General features: G+C 42.2%; 1 protein-coding gene across 20 annotated transcripts in view; it reads left to right on the top strand.

The window, feature by feature from the left end:
* Positions 1–23,850, top strand: part of LOC124858137 (NACHT, LRR and PYD domains-containing protein 12-like) — a 102,303-nt gene that overhangs the window by 15,871 nt on the left and 62,582 nt on the right. For 9 of the 20 annotated variants that reach the window (XM_047349996.1, XM_047349997.1, XM_047349992.1 and 6 more), the window contains 3 exons: positions 4,481–4,569; positions 5,593–7,384; positions 23,268–23,441. The exons of 8 other annotated variants lie outside the window; for them this stretch is intronic. In XM_047349996.1, coding sequence (XP_047205952.1) covers positions 4,481–4,569; positions 5,593–7,384; positions 23,268–23,441 — 2,055 coding nt within the window. The remainder of the gene's footprint in view (positions 1–4,480; positions 4,570–5,592; positions 7,385–23,267; positions 23,442–23,850) is intronic. 3 more of the 20 variants (XM_047349983.1, XM_047349988.1, XM_047350009.1) reach the window with 1 other exon arrangement.

Genomic DNA, 23,850 nt, shown 5'->3' with positions numbered 1-23,850 from the left:
CTTACGTGACTCATGTCAGGTTTTCTTTCACACCATCTTTGATAGGGTGTCTCTTTCTTTAGGGCAGATGTGGGCAACCTGTTCTGTATGTAGGCAGCAGTGGCTACTGCTTCAGCCCAGTACATCTTAGCATGTAACAACATAGTTCTAGCTGCTTCAACGAGTGTCCTATTTTTCCTTTCTGCAACATTATTTTGCTGTGGTGAATGAGGTACAGTCATCTCATGGTGGATCCCTTGAGCCTTCAAATATTCTTGAAACTCATTTGAAATGTACTCCCCACCATTATCTGATCTCAGTCTTGCAATTTTGTGTCCACACTCATTGGAGAATGTTTTTTCAAATTTCTTGAATTTGCTTAGGACTTCACTCTTTTGTCTCATGAAGTAGACCTTACAGCAGCGAGAGTAGTCATCAATGAAAGTTACAAAGAACTTTGATCCACCTATTGATTCAGTCTGCATAGGTCCACAAACATCACTATGGATCAGTTGCAACTTCCGTTTGGAACGAATTATTCCTCCTGACTTACACGGCTGCCTTGTCAGCTTTCCCTCCACACAGGCTTCACAGAAAAGATGATCTTTGTGTGCAGAGAATTTCACTCCATTCATCAGATCTTCTATTTCCTTTAGTTTGGTAGTGTGACCCAAGCGCTGATGCCATAGATTATCTGTTACTGATGCACTATGACAGACAGGCAAAACTCCTTCTACATCTAACTGGTACAGTCCATCAGATCTTTGTGATCCCATTCCTTGAAGAGTTCCATCTTTACCACGTATGTAACAACGGGATTTCATGAACTTCACTATATGTCCTTTTCTAGTAGCAGCTCCCACTGAGAAGAGATTTCCAGACAACTTTGGAACATACAACACGTCATACATGGTGGCAGGTTTAGCATCACTGACTTTAAAGGTCATTTTGATTTTAACATTCTCACATCCTTGGGCTTCAACAACCCGACCATCACCCAGTTTTACAGACTGTGTTTTTGAGAACTGCTGGTAATCTTGAAGAATTTCTTTACTAAAAGTCATGTGTTTTGATGCTCCTGAATCAATTAACCACTCCATTGGTCTTTGTTCTTCAGTAGGATACATTTTTGGCTTTGTGGTTTTTGATTCGTTTTTTCCAGCTTGGACAGTTATGCTTTATGTGTCCTTCTTTTCTACACTTGTAACATCTCCATGAACTTGTTTTTTCAGCTCCCACTGTTTTTGAACTGTCCTTCGTTTCTCTGTGTACTTGTGTTGCCATGGCAGATGCACCACCTGATATAACAGCACTGTTATCATCATTAGCATTAACTTTTTTTTGCTCTTCATTTATTAATGCTTGCTGAACAAACTGCAATGTCAAATTGTCCATCTTTGTTTCCAGAGCAGTGACAATTGTAGCATAGTTTGGTGGCAAACTACCCAGGAGTATTACAATCTGATCATCTTCTTCAATCACAGCACATATTGCTCCTAGCTGATCAGTTAATTCCTTCATTCTTTTTAAATGATCATTTAAGCTTTCTTTTTCCTTCATCTCACATCTGAAATATTTTTCTTCAGGAACTGTTTGTTAGCCAAAGTGTCTCTTTCAAAATGTCCTTTTAACAGGTCCCACACTTCTTTTGGAGTTTGGCAGCTTGTTATAAAATACAACTGAGATGTTCTCACATTCAGCACTAACATGGAAAATGCTTTTTCTCTCCGCCTTTCTAATTCAGCCCGAGCTTGTGCGTTAGCATCAGGAGCTAGCATATCCGTCTCAGTTAGCATTCCCCATAGGCCTTTAGCTTTCAACAAGTGCTTCATCTGAAACTTCCACGTTGCCCAGTTCTCTGGTCCACTCAGCTTGTCAATGAAAAGCTTATCATCCCACAATACGTTATCTGACTTAAGAACTTTCCTTAAAACGCTTTTTAGCAATGCTCTGGGCCCATAACCTGTTAATAATTGACGGAAGTTTCCAGAACATGTCGCTCTTTCTTTATTATGAATACCGACCAGAACAGCAGTAACACCCTTTTAAACAAAGCCACCAGGGGGCAGTATAGTTCTTTTAAACATTCATTGTACAAATTACTGCTTAACGTTTTTCCTTTAGTTTCTTTCTTTTCAACAGTAAGAACCCAGTTTCTAACTGATGGATGTGACTCTGCAGAGACCAACCAGGGTTTAAACTTTGATTTCTGGTTAAAACTGATGCAGGGAGACAAAAACATGATTTAAATAACTTTAGTTCTTTGGTTCTGACCTAAACTGGGCTTTGAGAGAACAGAACAAACTGTGGAGGAAAAACTAAATAGTTTCCTTTGTGTCTTTATGAAGCTGTAGCAGGTTCCAGGTTCCACAGAGGTCTGGTGTCTGTGGGAGTGGGAACAATAACAAACTGTTATGTTGGGACATTTCACTTCCTGCTCCCTCCATCACATTCAACCAATCATAGCGCTCATTTCACCGACATCAACCAGCTGCAGACAGAAGGTCAAAGGTCAGATTGGGGACAAAACTCTGATATTTTGCTCATGACAAGTCCTACAATCTTCAAAAGGGTCAGATATTAAATTCCAGAAAACATCATAATGTCAGAGGCTGAATTCACTAAATAAACTTCAACTTTCATCAACATTAATCATCCACCATCAATAACTAAGAAAGAAAACTGCACTGATTTACCAATAAACTTAGAAACAAACAACTGATTCAAATTGATTAGAGCTGCACAATAATCGCAATATTTATTATTAATGCAATATCAGTGGATTCAACCTGGTTGTCATGAGGATCTTCTTGGACTGCAATAAATGTTAATTATTAAAGTAAAATACATTCAGGCTCTCTGTGCCTGTAGTATATTTAGTGTCTCTATTTGATTAATGCAGAATAAAAATGAGTTAGAAGGTAAAGTGGTGGTAAGATGGTCGAGTCATTAAGAAACTATAACTAAGATGTTTCTTTGCTAAACAGAAACTTTATAAATAAAACCTTGAGATGAAAATAATGAATTAACTTTTGTTCCAGTAGCTGGAAAGACTCATGATCTGAAGTCCATGTTTGCTATGAACCCAGTTCAGAAAGACATTAATACTGTTTAGATGTTTATTTTTTTACTGCAAGTCGTCATGGCAACATTCACCAACATTATCACATATCTCATGTTTTCCAATCATCATGGAGCCCTAAAATCTTTGCAGTTCATGTTTTATTGGGGGGCTGGTGGCTCAGTTGGTAGAGTAGATGCACCATGGGCCGAGGCCCTGGTCCTTGATCTGATTGTCTTGGGTTTGATTCTGGGTCTCGGTCCATTTGCTGCATATCTTCTCCAGCTCTCTCCACCCTCATACCTGTTAAATATCTGCCATTAATGCCAAAAATGTCTTCAAATAAATATTTTATTAACAACCAGTTAATCCCAGTTTAACACTTGAATAACATATTTTATTTATAGAATGATGATTTAGACAGTTTGGTAACCATTGCTGTCCTCGGTACCGGTTCTAAACTCAAATCTGTTCTGTAAATTCATCCGTAAATCCAGATATTTTCAGATGTAAAAATGTGAAGGTCCTTTAAAACTTTTTTTGCACAATAATATCAAACTGTAGAGAGCAGTTATTTAAATAATCTAAACTATTTGACTTTTAACATCTTGACCCAATCAGATAAAATGGAGAAAAGCCAACTTTCATCATAATTTGAAGCTTCTATTTAGACCAACCAAACGGGCTGAACAGAACCTGATTTTAAAAGTCTTTGGTGATAAAGAAACCCAGAAACCGGCGACATGAACAGAACAAGATAGAAACCAGAACAAAGTGCATAAAAGGAACCAGAACACCAGAATAAAACAGGAACTGAGGTCCATAAAGATGGACTGTAACTAAAGACTACAACTGCAAACAATATATCAGAACAATAAAACTACAGAGTGACACAAAACCAAAGTCCAAAACATCATCATGACATCAGATTCAGTTGATCCAACTTTATACGACAAATAAAAGACCAGAACTTTAATGAACTTGTTGTTAGAACTTCTAACAGGTCCAAATAATGTTCTGTCACAGTAAACAGATCTTTATAAAGTTCTGAGATTAATGCAAACTGAGGCTGAGTCTTGTTTACTGGTGTTAAACCATTAAAGAAGGATCCAACTTTCTACTCTGGAATCTAGATTTGAGTCAGTTTTTGGTCTCTTTAAGCCTCTGATGGAAGCAGTTTTCTACTCTGACAGAATAATGATTATTGTTCCTGAAGATGTTTCAAATGAACAAATACAACAAAAGAAGATCAGTCATGATAGCAAATATAATACAATGAAATACTTCAAACCAGACATCATCAATGTTCTGAGGTTCTGTTCTGACCCAGCTTCTGGTCCTTTGTTTGTGGTGGACCTTCATGAACATCTTCAGCTTCAGTAGGACAGCCCCACCCTGGTGTTAGTGAACTATTTCAGTGATGAAGACATGTCTTTACAGACGGAGGAAGAGTAGCAGCCCCTACTGTGGAGAAATACCCAGAACAGGAGCTGGACTGCTGACAGCCAATCAGAGCAGCTGTTCACCAGGTAAGACTAAACATCTCCAATCAGATCTTCCTTCTATCTTCTCTGATGAACCAGTTCCATGTCTTTAGTTATTTGGAAATTCCAGTTTTTAATGTCTTTCTGTGATCAATTATTTCAACTAAATCTCTGTATTTCCAGCTGGTGTAAATGTAACGTCTGTGTTCGATCCAACAACCTATTGGGTTTGCTTAGAAGTGGTTCTGTTTTCAGAACCTTTGTACTAAATGCATTAAAACTGAACATCTCCTTAAAGCTGGTGATCATTTTGATGCATTAAAACAAAAAGGTGGAAAAAATCAACCTGCTGCTTTGCTGCTTTCACAAAAAGAGGAAGGAAAGTCTGAGAGACAGAAACCTTTATTTACTCTGACAATATATCACATATTACAGTATATATATATCTGTTTATACAACATGTAATCATTCTAACAATCTGTTGTTTATTCTAAAGGTCCAAATCAGTCCCATGTCATTTCCAACCTGGAATTATTCTTTAAAAAGCATCAAATTCAGTCTTTGAGTGAGAAATGCCATTTTAAATGTGAACACTACCTGATACAATGAGATGTTTCTCCTGCAGATTAGAGCGTTTCCTCTAGATTTACTTCATTAAGGCTGAAAATGCTGGGAGAAAACATGTTTCTTCCTCTCTGCCTCTTCTGGAGCTGCTGTGTTTGTGGCAGAAGGTCCGATAGAAATAGTAAAATGAGGACAATGGTGACATGATGCAAAGAGTTGATGTTGCTGAAAGCTGCTGCATTTAATGGACTTGTTTCTGTCAGCATTTATTCATCTGATCTACTTTATGAATCAGATACTGACAGTGAACAGATACTGGCCACCAAACAGAGGCAGAAATATGCTGTCTTCCAGTTTAACAAGGTTCTGGTTCTGAGGATGGATCGTATTGTTTAGCATCACATATGTGAAGTTAGAGACCTTCTAATGATGACAGCTACTAATGTTACAGATGGTTCTGGTCCAACTTCATCACTAAATCATGTTTTTTCTTCTTTGTTTCAGCAGATGTTGGTCTGCAGGAGGTTCTAGAGGAACATAAGATCAGTCTGAGGAGGAGATGTGAATGTGTGACTGAAGGAAGTGATGAAACAGGAAGTAGAACCCTCCTGAACATGATCTACACTGATCTCTACATCACAGATGGACAGAGTGAAGAGGTTAATACCCAACATGAGGTGGAGCAGCTGGAGACAGCTTCCAAGAACCAGAACCTCCATGAGTCTCCAATCAGGTGCCACGACATCTTTAAACCCTTACCTGACCAGCATGGAGCCATCAGAGTAGTTCTGACCAACGGCGTCGCTGGTGTTGGAAAAACCTTCTCAGTGCAGAAGTTCACTCTGGACTGGGCAGAGGGCTTGGAGAACCAAGATGTCAGTGTGGTGGTTCTGCTTTCGTTCAGGGAGCTGAACTTGATCAGAGAGGAGCAGCACAGTCTTCTCACGCTGCTCCATGTTTTCCATCCAACACTCCAGAAGCTCCCAGCAGAGAAGCTGGCTGTCTGTAAACTTCTCTTCATCTTTGATGGCCTGGATGAAAGCAGACTTTATCTGGACTTCAACAACAGTCGGCTTGTTTCTGATGTCACCCAGAAGTCATCAGTCAACGATCTGCTGACAAACCTCATCAAGGGGAACCTGCTGCCCTCGGCTCTCGTCTGGATAACTTCCAGACCTGCAGCGGCCAATCAGATCCCTCCTTCATGTGTTGCCAGGGTAACAGAAGTACAAGGCTTCACTGATGCTCAGAAGGAGGAGTACTTCAGGATTAGGTTCAGTGATAAAGAGCTGTCCAGCAGAATCATCTCCCACATCAAGACCTCCAGGAGCCTCCACATCATGTGTGGAATCCCAGTCTTCTGTTGGATCACTGCTACAGTTCTGGAGAACATGTTGACCACAGAGCAGAGAGGAGAGCTGCCCAAGACCATGACTGACATGTACTCACACTTCCTGCTGGTCCAGACAAGGAGAAAGAAGAACAAGTACCATGAAGGACATGAGAGGAGTCCACAGGAGCTGATGGAGGCTGACAAGGAAGTTCTTCTGAAGCTGGGGAGGCTGGCATTTGAACATCTGGAGAAAGGAAATATCATGTTCTACCAAGAAGACCTGGAGCAGCGTGGTCTAGATGTCACAGAGGCCTCGGTGTTCTCAGGAGTTTGTACAGAGATCTTCAAAAGAGAGAGTGTGATCTTCCAGAAACCAGTTTACTGCTTTGTTCATCTGAGCATCCAGGAGTTTCTGGCTGCAGTCTACATGTTCCACTGTTTCACCAACAAAAACACAAAGGTGATGAAGAGATTTCTGGGACAGAAATACCGTGAAAGATCTCTGGAGGGCTTCATGAAGAGAATCATAAAGAAATCCCTCAGCAGTGAAAATGGTCACCTGGACCTGTTTGTCCGCTTCCTTCATGGCCTCTCTGTGGAGTCCAACCAGAGACTCTTAGGAGGTCTGCTGGGTCAGACAGAAAACAGTCCAGAGACCATCCAGAGAATCATCAACACCCTGAAGAAGATGAATACTGATTATATCTCTGCTGAGAGAAGCATCAACATCTTCCACTGTCTGATGGAGATGAAGGATCTCTCAGTTTTTCAGGAGATCCAACACTTCTTGAAATCAGAGAACAGATCAGAGAAGAAGCTCTCTGTGTTCCAGTGCTCAGCTCTGGCCTACATGCTGCAGATGTCAGAGGAGGTTCTGGATGAGTTGGACCTGAAGAAGTACAACACAACAAAGGAGGGACGACTGAGACTGATTCCAGCTGTGAGGAACTGCAGAAAGGCTCGGTGAGTCCAGATGTCTTCATGGTGTGAATGCTGATTCAGCTCTATTGTTATCCTGGTTCTTCTTTGTTATTCAAGTTGGTTCTGGATGATTTTTGGCCTTTAAATACAAATATGTTTTCACTCAATCTTCTGCAGGATGTTCATGTATTCATCCTCACCTCATCTCTACTCATCTTTTGTCTTCATATATCTTCCTAGTTTGGATGTCCATCATTTCCCTGACCTTTGCATCTTCATCCATCCCCCCACATTATCCTCCTTATCTCACCTTTATCCTGCTTCTCGTTCTGCTTCCACGTTTTTCTAATCAACCTGCTTCATCCTGTTGTTCTTCATCTGAGGTAGCCACAGTGGATCATCTCATTGGGAATAAGAAAGGTGATGTTAAAAAACCATCACAGGTTTGTCATCAGTAACCTTGGCTGAGTTAAAGGAGGGAACAAGGCTTCACTCTCTGCTGATCTCACTGCTCAGCAGCTTTCAGATCTCCAATGTTGATCATGACTGTGGGGCTGTGGAGAGAGAAGAACTTATGAAATTATTAAGATAAGATAATCTTTATTTGTCATTGCAATTGTACATTCCAACAGAATTGTCCTCTGCATTTAACCCATCCTTTAGGGAGCAGTGGGCTGCCATTGTGCGGCGCCTGGGGAGCATTCAGGGGTTAAGGGTCTTGCTCAGGGACCCAGAGTGGGAGGCTGTGTTTCTAACTGGGGAACTTGTGACTTCTCCAGGATGCAAACACCCTGCTCTCTAACCACTAGGCCACCACTCCTGTATGATATTTATAATCATAGGAACTGTCTCCTACATCAGGTTAATGTTTGATCTCATTGAAGTTCTCGGCATCAGTCAGGAATGGAGAAGATCAGAACCTGTAGAAGCTACTTTAGTCTCCATGTTTATATCATGGGTCATAGGCATTGTTAGATCTGAGCCTCTGGGGCTAAAGTCCAAAATGTTTTTAAACTCCCAGATCTCATGAATGTAAGAATTATGATGATTGATTAATTCCTATTTATCACAAATTATAATTAAAAATTATAAATCAGAAAAATAATTTCTTAACCAGAAAATCATTGCTTATGAATGGCAATCAGAGATGTTCTCTGTTGTTGTGATTATGTGCTCAGAAGCACTTAATAATTACAATTAGTTAATTATCATTAATAATTGATCATTTTTAACCAAAACCACGCTGAATGTCACTGTTTAATCAGCTGCTCCACCGAATGGTGGGGGAACTTGACCTTATTTTGACAGATAAATCACTCTTGCACAAAATAAACAAACGCTTTTCTTTATGTATATGAACATTTATTGAAACCATCAAGGTTTAACAAACCTCACCTGACTAAACATGCAGTATTCTACAAAAAGGAGCAAGATGACTACCTAAAAATAATTATAAAAAGAAGATATATGAACATTGAGTGTCTATGAAGATTAAACCAGCAGTTTTATGGACAAAATTAGCAATTTTGTCACGTGTCAGGTGTCCATGATCACACAAAACGGTCAGCTTCTCCTCTGTCCAGAACGGGGAAAATAAGAGGAACCGTTGTAGTCAACTAATCAACAAGGAGGGAAACTCATCTACTTGGGATCAAACCTCTGTGGGTTTTCACCTGCGCCGGAGTGTCGACAGCGTCTTCGATCGGTTATGAATCTTCTGACCTTCTTGTATCAGACAAAATATTTCAGACAAATGTGACTGGCCGTAGCAAAACCAGGAACAAGTCTACCCGGGGTCGTTTTGAGTTATTTACAGATCCTGAAAGAGTGGAGTCTAAGCTTTCCAATGATGTCAAACTTGTGGAAATCGAAAGAGAATTGAAGAAGATATGACCATCTGAATATCTGCACTCGCCAGACTACTTTTCTGAGAAATCAGCCTTGAAAGATTTGTTGTTTTCTCTCCCTGAAAGCAGGGCGGTGACAAGAGCTGCTAATTTCAATAACTTTTAACAGTCCACCTCCCCCAACGGTTTGTCAACAGAAGCTCCAACTGACTGCAACAGACTTCTGTCACTGAACTCATAGTATTTTTCTATGTAAAGATAATTTACAGCACTGCATTACAATTATTATTAAATAATTTATGTCTGCAAATTGCATCATGACTGCAACCAAATGTCTGCATCCTGGTGATTGGTTTGGCTTCCTCTTGTTTTTAGATAAGTCTCACTTAAAGTTCCACTCTATTAAATGTTCTGCCTCATTCAGTTTGAAATCCTATCTCACAGTAATTAGCAAAATATCAGGGTAATATGGATGTGTTCTTCTTAATATGTAATATGAAATGTCCAAAGATTATTGTAACATGCAGAAATATTGTTTATCAGTCTTCATTTTATGTGTGCAGGTATGAATAGAGCTATGGGCTAATAGTTTACACCTTTTGAATACGTGTTAATTTAGAAGAGGCTGGTGCTGCAGCTACTTAATCTGTACCCATTAAATTTTATGTCTGCAAACTTCTTGACTTTAATGGACCCAGGAAGAGAAATGGGCAATAATTTGACTTTGATCATGTCACAATTGTGATTTTTATTTACAACTCATTACACATTACAAATTGCCAAAACGCCAACATCACAATGTCACACCATCATCCTCTTCTGTGTGCCATTCTGTGTTGTGCTTTGTGGTGCTGGGCATGTAATGTCCTTCGCTTCATCGGAACAGAAAGGCCTGATCTTTGAAGAAAGATAAATCTGCCTGTCCGTGATCAGTCCAGGTGCAGGCAGGGCAGGAACACAGACGACGGGGTAGAACGTCCGGGTCACACAGCAGCTGAAAGCTAACAGGCTCTGCGTCGCTCTGAGTCCTAGGTAGGACCACACCAGGTCTTTTGGCACCAAAGCTGTTAATAAAAGCACACAAAAGACAATTAAAAACAGGGATTAGATTAAACAAAAGCTGTGTATTGTTAAAGCAGTCTTATATTTATACTTTATAAGAAAAAAAAAGTGCAATGTGGAACAAATACTTGCTGTGCAAAGTCAAAACTGTAGTGCAACCCAATCTTCATACTTGAAGGCGGGGAGGGGCCAATGGACAAATGATAGTCGTCCACCCCCACTCAAGTCAATTTTCACATGGGATGCAGTGATTGTCCGGCTAAACTCATGGATCTAAGCTAGCCAAAAAACTGTTGTGACCACCGATCACCCAGCGCAGGGGGAAGAAAAAAACACAACCTCAAGCTTACATTAAAAATACAAACACAAACCTCACTCGTCGATTTTAATATTTGACTGGTCAGGTTTGTGATTTGTCCGCTTCAGTACATGATTTATTTACAGTATGATGCATCATAATAGTTTTTTAAAAAGTTATAAACTCACCCATGAGAAACTAAAAGGTATTCCGGCAGACTTCGAGGCCTCAGATGGAATAAGTTGTCCTGGCATGTTTTCTTTTTCTTGGTGTCTTCTTGGTAGATGTGGTCATTGCTGAAGTTTCTAGCGTACACCGGTTTGCTTCAAGATGTCCGATTATTCTCATGTCCTGCCACTCCCTTTCTGCTGCTAAATAATCCATCCTTATGTTGTACATGAGCTCTGGAGAAAGTTTGCGGCTACAGGACTGTGTCCAAAGTGAAGAGTTCTTCTTTCTCCTAGCATTTACAGTCAAAGTTACGCATCTTCTCCATTTCCATGTCTCTGTTTTCCTCAAATGTTGTGACAGCATTAGCTTCTGATATCTTACGTTCTAGCTCCTCAGCCGCCAGTCCAAAGCTTTCTTCGTCATCCTCGTCTTGGGTTGAAGACAACTGCAAACTAGGAATGTTCTCCAAAGTAATGCAGTCGCCATCATCTTCTGCTTCCTCTCCTTCTGATTCAGAATCTGAAGAGAGTCCGGCGGTGGTGTTACGTCGATTCGCGTTTCCCCATCAGATACCGTTCCCCCTTTTTAACACAGGGGTAACGCTATCTGATGGAGTTTATAGGACCGTCAGATACCGTTTCCCCTGTTTTATGCAGGGGGTTTATAGTACATTTATAGGACCATATAGGATCACAACAGTATAGATATCTGTAGTCTCTCTCTCTCTCTTTCTATATATATATATATATATATATATATATATATATATATATATACACGTCTGTGTGTGTGTATATAAATATGTGTCGTTATATTTACATCTATCTATCTATCTATCTATCTATCTATCTATCTATCTATCTATCTATCTATCTATCTATCTATCTATCTATCTATCTATCTATCTATCTATCTATCTATCTATCTATCTATCTATCTATCTATCTATCTATCTATCTATCTATCTATCTATCTATCTATCTATCTATCTATCTATCTATCTATCTATCTATCTATCTATCTATCTATCTATCTATCTATCTATCTATCTATCTATCTATAAATAAAATGGTGATATATTAGTTTATCTAATAACAACACACTAGCTAAACAAATGTAGATCGACTTCTCCGAAACACGACATTTGAGCTTTCAGGGTTACCGTAGTTCCCCTGTGGTGCGAGCACAGTGCCACGGTTACGAGCCTGCAACAAGCAAGCCTTTTTTGCCGCGTGAGCGGCAAGGAGACTCTGGGGAAACCGTATCTGATGGGGAAACGCGAATCGACGTAACAGCGGCACTGCTGAACATGTTCTCCCACAGCGAAGCGCTGTAACAGCCGCGATTCAGTTCGTTTGCAACACGTTGAGCTTGGTCCATCGTGAAGAAACACATTATTTTTCATAGGAGCAGTTAAGTAGCCACGAGGTTTCTTGAAGCACTCTGGTTATTGGTCGACAAGCAGAACAAAAGCCAGCGAGGAGCCAAACAAAGCTGCTACAGAAATGAGATGAGGCTTTTCCCCTCCCACAAATGTAAATACGAGCTGGCTGGGTTTTAGGCTGAAAACATGCCGAGTTTACACATAAAATTTACCATTTTAAAACCTCAGAAACTGTCATTTAAAGAACTGAGTGGATACTTCATAATTTCAACTCGCACATTTTGCAATAAAACGAAAATCACTATTTTCTCAGAAATTGACGTTTTTTTCTCATTTTCTCCCTTTGTGTTCTGCCGACTTGTTCCTGGTTTTGCCGTGGCGCATCACAAATCTTTCAAGCTCTTCCAGGAAATGGCGTGTGGAGGAAACGTAAACTCGCCTGCGAGCTTCTATATCTCCAAAGATGCCTCAGATGTGTTGTCCCGTGAGATACACTGGAAATGGCAACCAAAGTTTGCTTTCTTGCGTGTTTTATAACTGGTGACGTCAGTGCTACGATGCCAGCTGAGCTGCAACATCGATGAGTTGCAATGTATGCTGGGAGGTGTAGTAGCAGACGATAGCCCAATAAGCTGGTCTGTAGGCTGGCTGTGGTCGTGGTGTATGAGAAACCAATGAAGAATCCAACCTGGAGCTGAGCAGGTGCCTTGGAGGCCTGCTGCAAAGCGTAGAGGACCATCAGGGAACCCTGTCTGGGGGGAGGTTGAGAGTTGGGGAAGCTATGGCCCATGCTCATGCTCCAAGATCTGCTTAGTTGAAGCATACCCTGGAGGCCAAAAAGAGAAAGCAATGAAAATGTACGCGTGATAGATGAACAGTCCAATAGGTCGCTGGCTGAGTTTTGTAGCCTTTTCAATATCAAGGCCACGTCCACCCCTTATACTTTAAATGCTTGCTCTGGAAATGCAGTATTAGGAAGTAGAGCAGTAAATTTCTTCGAGTCCATGGATGGAAAGGTCAACATCCAGCTACCCCCTTTTAATAGAATGCGACTGTTCCAGTTGATAGAACCGAAATATCCTCTCCTGAGATTGCGTAGCATCGCCCTCATCTATTCTCAGTTGTAGACAAAATCGAATCTGTTGACCAACATGCTCCAATCCTTTTACTCCTGGGTAGGGACATTCTCAGGGTCCAAATGGTACGTGAGCAAATCAAGGGCCCACTTATGCACCATAAGCCCAAAGACTAGACCTAGGTTGGGTTATAATGCACCTTACCCCCAAGGACTGGACCTAGGTTGGGTTATCGTAGGAGAGGTGTGTTCAGGGAATATGCACGGTCAGTCAGAGGTCAATGTTTATAAAACGCACACCTTAGATAATGGTTGCGCATCCTACTTTTAGCCTTGCCCAAACAATTCACGTTAAAGAGAATTATAGGGCCTTTTAGACATTGCCTGCAACACAGACAGTTTAGGACACACTGTGTTTGTTAGGTCCGGTTATGATAATGAATGAGCTATGTCAACAGACGACAAAACATTCTTAACGATGATGAACAAGAAGATCTATCAAAACGAGAACAGCTGGGTGGCACCTTTACCCTTTCGTTCTCAGAGAAGAAAGCTTCCAAATAATAGGAATCAATCCCTAAAACATCTCTCCTCGCTGGGAAAGACCGTAAATAAGAAACCATAAATGGACAGTTATCAAGCAGAACATGCTCCGCCTCTGCCAACTGATGAAGAATGCTGGTATCTGCCCACGTTTGCTGTATACCACTCACAGAAGCCAGAACAAATACGGGTTGTGTTTGACTCTAGTGCAGAGTGTGACGGAGTTGCCCTCAACCAAGTGCTCCTTAGTGGACCTGATTTGAACAACTCTCTGTTAGGAGTGCTGTTGCACTTCCTTAAAGAGCCCATAGCCCTGACAGCTGACATGCAGCAAATGTTTTATTGCTTTATTTGTTGTGGGTGAAGACCACAGAGACTATTTGCACTATTTGTGGTATGAAGACAAGACATTAAAAAGAACATAATCAAGTTTTGGATGAAAGTTCACGTGTTTGGAAACAGCTGTTACCTGGTGTCGCCATTTAGTGCATGAGACGGGCAGCAAAACAGGGTGAACAAGAACATGGCTCTGATATGAGACAGTTTGCTGAGCGTCAGTTTTATGTTGATCAGTTGCTACGCCTTAGGAAGCAATCGACCTACTTAAGAGAACTCAAACCATGTTAGCAGAGTCTAACTTACGCCTTCACAAAGTGGCATCAAACTGTAGTCAGGTCGTGGAAGCCTTCCCTGCTGAGGATCGAACAAAGGACTTGGAAGATATTTGCACACCTTAAAAGCCGTCCAAAATGGACTGAGACCAGGCCAAATGTTAAAGATGGAGACATAGTCCTGCTGAAAGATTCCCAGGCCAGCAGGAACAAATGGCCCATGGGACTGATAGTAAAAATCTTTCCCAGCATGGACAAAAGGGTACGCAAAGTGAAAGTGTGGATTGTACAAAATGGGATTGTTCTTAAGACCAGTTTCTAAGGTAATTGTTTTGCTTTCTGAGACTGAGTGATTATCATTTGATGTTAAATAGCTAAATGTGCTTAAACATGTTTTAATGATGTCAGTCAGTCAGTCAGTCATTTTCTACCGCTTATTCCATAGACACCAGCTTCCCCGCGACCCACTATCTCCAGCACTCTGGAGAGGCAGGGTACACCCTGGACAGGTCGCCAGTCCATCGCAGGGTTTTAATGATGTCCATTGTGATATTAGGTGATTATATCAAGCAGGGAATGTGCTGCCTTTTGTTCAAAGACAGTAATAAATTCATGAATGTGATTAAGTTACCTAGATAAGACAATAAATATGTTCATAGTTTATAATTAGTTTATGTAAATCCATGCTAAAAACTTAAAAGTTTTTGGGTTTGAAATTTAATCAGATTGAGACATCTCACCTTCGTCAGACTTGTACGTGAATTACGTAAGTTAGTGAGTGCTGTCACTAAACTGTTTTTGACGTATTTTCTCCAGGAAAACAAGTTTTTCTACAATTAAAGGAAAATACAGCTCATTAACACGCTAAATGTGCTGTACACGCTTCTGCCTTGGGAAATATTCGTCTTTGTGGGTATTTTGTTCAGAGAGCTCTTGAGTATCAGTTGTAATCATTTTGAGTGAAGATAAAAATGTGGCGCTAATGTGTGTATTCGTGTTTAAGCTAGGCTAGTCATTAAAATGTGCTACTTAGTGTCATTAACGCATTGGTATCAGTCAGTAATTTAGTTTCTCTTTCTGTATATTTCAGTTACAAAGAAAAAAGGAAACATTTATTAATAAAGGATCTTCAGTCAAGTCAAGAAAAGCAAGCCTTGTGTAGAGATCTTTCATTTTGTTCGCTGGCTGTCTAGCTTCACATAGTCACATGTCGTGAGGAAAGCACAGGGGGATGTGACCCCCCTTCCATAAAGATGTCCCCCACAAAGATGGCCCCCACCAAAAACCATTGGAAACACAAATATATATATAAAAAAATACTATAGCAATGTTCAATAAAAGTACAACTCGTTGTCGTCTTGTCGTCTTCCGCTCTATCTGGGACCGGGTCGCGGGGGCAGCAGACTCAGCAGAGACGGCCAGACGTCCCTCTCCCCAGACACCTCCTCCAGCTCCTCCAGGGGGGGCCCAAGGCGTTCCCATGCCAGCCGAGAGACATAGACCTTCCAGCATGTCCTGGGCCGTCCCCTGGGCCTCCTCCCGGTGGGATGTGCCTGGAACACCTCCCGAGGAAGGCGTCCAGGAGGCATCCGGTATAGATGCCCGAGCCACCTCAACTGGCTCCTCTCGATGTGGAGGAGTAGCGGCTCTACTCCGAGCCCCTCCCGGATGGCCAAGCTCCTCATCCTATCTCTAAGGGAGTGCCCGGCCACCCTACGGAGGAAGCTCATTTCCGCCGCTTGTATCCGGGATCTTGTTCTTTCGGTCATGACCCAAAGCTCATGGCCATAGGTGAGGGTAGGAACGTAGACCGACCGGTAAATCGAGAGCTTCGCTTTTCGGCTCAGCTCTCTCTTCACCACAACGGACCGGCACAGCGCCCATTACTGTGGCAGCTGCAGCGATCCGTGTGTCAATCTCCCGTTCCATTCTTCCCTCACTCGTGAACAAGACCCCGAGATACTTAAACTCCTCCACTTGAGGCAGGAACTCCCCTCCAACCTGAAGAGGACAAGCCACCCTTTTCCAGTTGAGAACCATGGCCTCGGACTTGGAGGAGCTGATCTTCATCCCAGCCAATTCCTACTCGGCTGCGAATCGCCCCAGCGCATGCTGTAGGTCTTGGCTAGAGGGGGCCAGCAGGAGCACGTCATCTGCAAAAAGAAAAGACGAAATCCTCTGGTCCCCAAACCAGACCCCCTCCGGCCCTTGGCTGCACCTAGAAATCCTGTCCATAAAAGTTATGAACAGGACCGGTCACAAATGGCAGCCCTGCCGGAGTCCAACATCCACCGGGAACAGGTCCGACTTAGTGCCGGCTATGCAAACCAAACTCCTGCTTGCTTGTACAGAGACCGGATGGCCCCTAATAAAGGGCCCCCGATTCCATACTCCTGGAGCATCCCCCCACAGGGCATCATGAGGGACACAGTCAAATGCTTTCTCCAGGTCCACAAAACACATGTGAACCGGTTGGGCAAACTCCCATGAACCCTCGAGTACCCTATAGAGGGTATAAAGCTGGTCCAGTGTTCCACGGCCGGGACGAAAACCACACTGCTCCTCCTGAAGCTGAGGTTCAACTATTGGCTGGATTCTCCTCTCCAATAACCTGGCGTAGGCCTTACCAGGGAGGCTGAGGAGTGTGATCCCACCGTAGTTGGAACACACCCTTCGGTCACCCTTCTTATGTAGGGGGACCACCATCCCAGTCTGTCAATCCAAAGGCACTGTCCCCGACCGCCACGCAATGTTGAAGAGGCGTGTCAACCATGACAGCCCCACAACATCCAAAGACTTGAGGTACTCAGGGCGGATCTCATTCAACCCCGAAGCCCCGCCTGCTTTTTAACCACTTCGGTGACTTCAGCCTGGGTGATGAAAGAGTCCAACCCCGAGTCCCCAGCCTCTGTTTCCACCAGGGAATGCGTGATGGTAGGATTGAAGAGATCCTCGAAGTACTCCTTCCACTGCCCGATAATGTCCCCAGTCAAGGTCAGCAGCTCCCCACCCCCACTGTAAACAGTGTTGGCAAAGCACTGCTTCCCCAGCGGATCCAACTCACCACCAGGTGGTGATCAGTGGACAGCTCAGCCCCTCTCTTCACCCGAGTGTCCAAAAGATGCGGCCGAAGGTCTGATGATACGACAACAAAGTCGATCATTGACCACCTGCCTAGGGTATCCTGGTGCCAAGTGCACTGATGGACACCCTTATGTTTGAACATGGTGTTCATTATGGACAATCCGTGACTAGCACAGAAGTCCAATAACAAAACACCGCACAGATTCAGATCGGGGAGGCCATTCCTCCTGATCACGCCTCTCCAGGTGTCACTGTCGTTTCCCACGTGGGCGTTGAAGTCCCCTAGCAGAATAATGGAGTCCCCAAGAGGAGCACTATCCAGCACCCCCGACAGGGACGCCAAGAAGGCCGGGTACTCCACACTACCACTCTGCCCATAGGCTGAAATGATAGTCAGAGACCTGTCCCCAACCCTAAGTCGCAGGGATGCGACCCTCTCATCCACTGGGGTAAACCCCAACACGAGACGGCGGAGCTGGGGGCCGACAAGCAAACCCCAGCCCGCCGCCTCTCCCCGTGGGCCACTCCAGAGTAGAAGAGAGTCCAGCCCCTCTCAAGGAGTTGGGTTCCAGAGCCCACGCTGTGTGTGGAGGCGAGCCCGACTATTTCTAGTCGATATCTCTCGACCTCCCGCACAAGCTCAGGCTCCTTGCCCCCCAGCGAGGTGACATTCCACGTTCCTAGGGCCAGCCTTAGCATCCGGGGATTGGGCCGCCAAGGTCTCCACCTTCCCTCACGGTTCCCCCCTGCAGGTGGTGGGCCCGCTGGGGGATGGTCTCGCGTCTATCGTTCGGGCTTGGCCAGGCCGGGTCCCGCGAGGAGCAACCCAGCCACCAGGCGCTCTCCGACGAGTCCCGACCCCAGGCCTGGCTCCAGGGTGGAACCCTGGCTCCGCCGTACCGGGCGACGTCACGTGCCTCGATTTTGTAGTCGTCATGAGGGGTTCTTGAACCGCTCTTTGTCTGACCCGTAACCTAGAGTCTGTTTGCCATGGGAGACCCCTAGGAGCCTCTAGGATCATTCGAGCACTCAAACCCCTCCACCACGTTAAGGTGGCGGTTCAAGGAGGGGTGCAGTAATCAATTCTACTAAAGATGAATGCATGAATTAGTTTTTCAAGGTCCTGCTGAGACATTAGTCCTTTAATCCTGGAGATGGTTTTTTGGTGATAGAAGGCCGACCTAGTTACTACCTTTATGTGCCTCTGAAGGTGCAGGTCTGAGTCCATCACTACACCCAGGTTTTGAGCCTGATTGGTGGTTTCTAGATGTATTAACTGAAGCTGTGTGTTTACTTTTAAACGCTCTTCCTTTGGTCCAAAGATTATTACTTCAGTTTTGTTTTGATTCACCTGAAGAAAATCTTGGCCCATCCATGCACTGATTTCTTCTAAGCATTTACCCAGCGTTTGAATGGGTTCACCTGGTGACATCGTAACGTATAGCTGTGTGTCGTCTGCATAGTTATGATAACTTATGTCGTTGTTTATTAAAATCTGAGTTAGGAGGAGTATGTAGATAGGAGGGGCCCTAAGATGGACCCTTGGGGAACGCCACATGTGATTTTTGTGGTCTCTGATGTAAAGTTACCTACTGACACAAAAAAGTCCCTGTCCTTCAAGTAGGATTTAAACCAGTTGATTGCTGTACCAGAAAGGCTGACCCAGTTTTCCAGGCGTTCTAATAAAATGGAGTGATCAACAGTGTCGAATGCTGCACTAAGGTCCAATAATACCAGCACTGTGGTTCTTCCACAGTCTGCATTTATACAGATATCATTGAACACCTTGACAAGAGCAGTCTCTGTACTGTGGTGAGCAGGAAACCTGACTGGAAGACATCGAAGCGGCTGGTCGTTGTTAGTAAGTTGTTTAACTGTTGAAACACAGATTTTTCAATAATCTTACTGATGAAGGGGAGGTTTGATATAGGCCTGTAGTTCTGTAGTAGCAGCTAGTCCAAGTTGCTCTTTTTCAAAAGAGGTTTGATAATTGCTGTTTTTAGGGCCTGGGGGAAAACACTTGACAAAAGGGACGTGTTTATTATTTTTGTTAAATCAGATGTTATTACAGGCAAAGCTTTTTTAAGGAAAGCTGTGGGTAAAACATCGAGTCAGCAGGAAGAAGAGCTTAGTTGCTGTACGGTTTCTTCTAAGATTTTGTAGTTTATTTGGTGAAATTGGGAAATTTTGTCAAAATCAGTGCTAGTTGGAGATAACATTGGTACTGGAGTTGATGTGGATGTGCTGACTGCCTCTCTGATCTTTTGGGTTTTTTTCAGTGAAGAAGTTAGCAAATTCATTGCAGGCCCTGGTAGAGTGGAGTTCAGATGTTACAGTTACAGGAGGGTTTGTTAACCTGTCGACCGTGGCAAATAATGCACAAGCATTGTTAATGTTTTAGCTGATGATCTTGGAAAAGAAGGATTCCCTTGCATTTTTCAGTTGTAGTGGAGGTAGAAGACTAAATCTGGTTGTAGGCTAGTAGTTATCACTTGACTTAAATGTTCAGTTCAACAGATATCTAATTTCTTTTAAAGTCAAAGATTGTTCAGTTTTGTTTGTTAAGAAACTTGATACAAAACATTGATCTGCTTCTTTGGAAAAAATATATTTTATGTATTATCATTAATTATGCATATTAGTTTTTTGTTTGTTTGTTTTATAGTGTGTGTGTGTGATTATGTGTGTGTGTCCAATTGTCAGCCAACCGGGTCAGTTAAAATGGCAGAGAAAAAATAAATCACAGACATCTGGTCATTTTTTTAGTGTACCAAAACAGCAAGTAAATAGAAAACCACAGTAATATGAAGTCATTTTGATAAAGGAATGAAATGCTTATGAAAATGTTTTACAATGGCTTCATTAGGCAAAGTCAAGTCAGCTGTGCTCAAGAGAGCCAGGGCCAATCAGACAGAGGCTTGAGTCTCAGGACAGTTTGTTGAGCTTTTGTTTATCAGTGTTATGAAATAAGAAGAAGTCTATTATTTAGACATATATGGTTATAGAGTTGCTGTGTTTAATTGTGTTTTGGGTGCAAATAAATTCTTAGATGTAATCATAAAGGTGTAACATTGACACCTTCCTCCTAATACCATTGTTGACATTGCTGGTTGAACATAGAAAAACATATATACAGGTAAAATATGGACTAATAATGAATAATGCTATAACTACTATTACTTTTAATAACATTATTCAACATACTGAGGACACAACCCTACAAGGAAAGTCACAAACGAGCAAGAAATAGAAAGGAAGAGAGCTTTTTTTTTCATGTCCTGCCTACGAATTGACTGGATTGAATTGACTTTGTAAAGTGCTTTGAGATGACGTGTTTTGAATTGGCACTATATAAATAAAACTGAATTGAATTGACCCCTTGACCCAGTATGGAAGAAGCGGGTATAGAAAATGAATGAATGAATGAATGAATTGAACTGAATTACCCTGATCCCATCTAATGTCCAAGATCTGTTTGAACAGATCAACATTAAACAGGCTAACAACATTCATCTGGAAACAAAACATCAACTGTCCTCTGAGTAGGTTTTATTGGAGTCAGGGAGAAGTTACAAGGTTCCTTTATATGAACACAATCATATTAAATATTCATTCATTCCTATCAATCAATCAATCAAATTAATAAATGACCAGTTGGAAGAAGATGAAGAGAAACAAAGATAAATGGTGGGATGTGTTTGAAGATTTTTACCCTGAACTTTGTTAAATCTATTTATTATTGCCATTGATGTTGCTGGTGTTGCTGTATTTCTGTATTACAGGTCCTTCTCAAAAAATTAGCATATTGTGATAAAGTTCATTATTTTCCATAATGTCATGATGAAAATTTAACATTCATATATTTTAGATTAATTGCACACTAACTGAAATATTTCAGGTCTTTTATTGTCTTAATACGGATGATTTTGGCATACAGCTCATGAAAACCCAAAATTCCTATCTCACAAAATTAGCATATCATTAAAAGGGTCTCTAAACGAGCTATGAACCTAATCATCTGAATCAACGAGTTAACTCTAAACACCTGCAAAAGATTCCTGAGGCCTTTAAAACTCCCAGCCTGGTTCATCACTCAAAACCCCAATCATGGGTAAGACTGCCGACCTGACTGCTGTCCAGAAGGCCACTATTGACACCCTCAAGCAAGAGGGTAAGACACAGAAAGAAATTTCTGAACGAATAGGCTGTTCCCAGAGTGCTGTATCAAGGCACCTCAGTGGGAAGTCTGTGGGAAGGAAAAAGTGTGGCAGAAAACGCTGCACAACGAGAAGAGGTGACCGGACCCTGAGGAAGATTGTGGAAAAGGGCCGATTCCAGACCTTGGGGGACCTGCGGAAGCAGTGGACTGAGTCTGGAGTAGAAACATCCAGAGCCACCGTGCACAGGCGTGTGCAGGAAATGGGCTACAAGTGCCGCATTCCCCAGACCTGGGCTACAGAGAAGCAGCAATGGACTGTTGCTCAGTGGTCCAAAGTACTTTTTTCGGATGAAAGCAAATTCTGCATGTCATTCGGAAATCAAGGTGCCAGAGTCTGGAGGAAGACTGGGGAGAAGGAAATGCCAAAATGCCAGAAGTCCAGTGTCAAGTACCCACAGTCAGTGATGGTCTGGGGTGCCGTGTCAGCTGCTGGTGTTGGTCCACTGTGTTTTATCAAGGGCAGGGTCAATACAGCTAGCTATCAGGAGATTTTGGAGCACTTCATGCTTCCATCAGCTGAAAAGCTTTATGGAGATGAAGATTTCATTTTTCAGCACGGCCTGGCGCCTGCTCACAGTGCCAAAACCACTGGTAAATGGTTTACTGACCATGGTATCACTGTGCTCAATTGGCCTGCCAACTCTCCTGACCTGAACCCCATAGAGAATCTGTGGGATATTGTGAAGAGAACGTTGAGAGACTCAAGACCCAACACTCTGGATGAGCTAAAGGCCGCTATCGAAGCATCCTGGGCCTCCATAAGACCTCAGCAGTGCCACAGGCTGATTGCCTCCATGCCACGCCACATTGAAGCAGTCATTTCTGCCAAAGGATTCCTGACCAAGTATTGAGTGCATAACTGTACATGATTATTTGAAGGTTGATGTTTTTTGTATTAAAAACACTTTTCTTTTATTGGTCGGATGAAATATGCTAATTTTGTGAGATAGGAATTTTGGGTTTTCATGAGCTGTATGCCAAAATCATCCGTATTAAGACAATAAAAGACCTGAAATATTTCAGTTAGTGTGCAATGAATCTAAAATATATGAATATTAAATTTTCATCATTACATTATAGAAAATAATGAACTTTATCACAATATGCTAATTTTTTGAGAAGGACCTGTATGTTGCAGTGTTGCCCTTTGTCCAACACAGATTTCTCGTGGAGGAGACTAATAAACATACCTTGTTCTGGACCTTCACAAATCATAACATGATCTGGTTCTGCTTGTTTGAACTCTTTCAATCATTTTCACTGGATCAAATATTAGACATCAGTTCATCATGTTTCTGTGACTTTAAGATTCAGAGAAATTAATTTTATACATTTTTATTATTTATTTATTAATCTTTCAGTTTAACCTGCATCTTGTTGGCTTCAGCTCACATTTTTATTCTTTATTCAGATTTTCTGTGAAACTTGAATAATTTGGCTGCAGAACCTGAGTTTGTATTGATGGAGCTGCTGGTGGAGCTGACAGAGTTTAAGAGCTGAAGTCGGCAGGTCTTTATTGAAGCAGCAGCATGTTGTCATTAATATTAATGAGAGCTCTTTAACTGGTTCTGTTGGACTGTTTTAACCTGCATCCTGTTGGCTTCAGCTCACATGTTTTATTCTTTATTCAGATTGAGGGACTGCAGTTTTTTAGATATTAGCTGTGCTTCTCTGGTCTCAGCTCTGAAGTCCAACCCGTCCCATCTGACAGAACTGGACCTGAGCTTGAACAACCTGAAAGATTCTAGAGTGAAGGAGCTCTGTGGTTTTCTACAGACTCCTCTCTGCAAACTACAGATATTGAGGTAAGACACCATGTTTTAGTTTAGTTCTGATATTTCTGATGTGAAAGTTGTGTTGACACTAAACTGCAGACATATGGCTGATATTATACTGATCTACACTGAGGATCTTCATGGTAAAGTCTGGTTTCTTCTTCACTGGTTTGGTCTAGTTAAAGTTTCTTTCTTTTTCAAACTTTCTCCCATGATTTATTAAATAATGAGCAGAAAACATGAAACAATGAGTTGAATTTCAGTGTAGGGTTGCAGCTATTATCCAGAACTTCCTAGAATCCAGTGGATTTAGAGCTGATAATGCAGGAAATTCCCACTCCCGTTCCCAGCAGCATTATTTAATACTGTTGAGCCAACATAGGCAGCGGCGTGGAACGCAGGAAGAATCCCAGAAACTCTCTAAGACTTCAGTCCTGGA

Source organism: Girardinichthys multiradiatus, chromosome 21 (assembly GCF_021462225.1).
Source record: "Girardinichthys multiradiatus isolate DD_20200921_A chromosome 21, DD_fGirMul_XY1, whole genome shotgun sequence".
Classification (NCBI taxonomy): domain Eukaryota; kingdom Metazoa; phylum Chordata; class Actinopteri; order Cyprinodontiformes; family Goodeidae; genus Girardinichthys; species Girardinichthys multiradiatus.
Note: the sequence above shows the minus strand (reverse complement) of the source record. Positions and strands in the feature narration are given on the sequence as shown.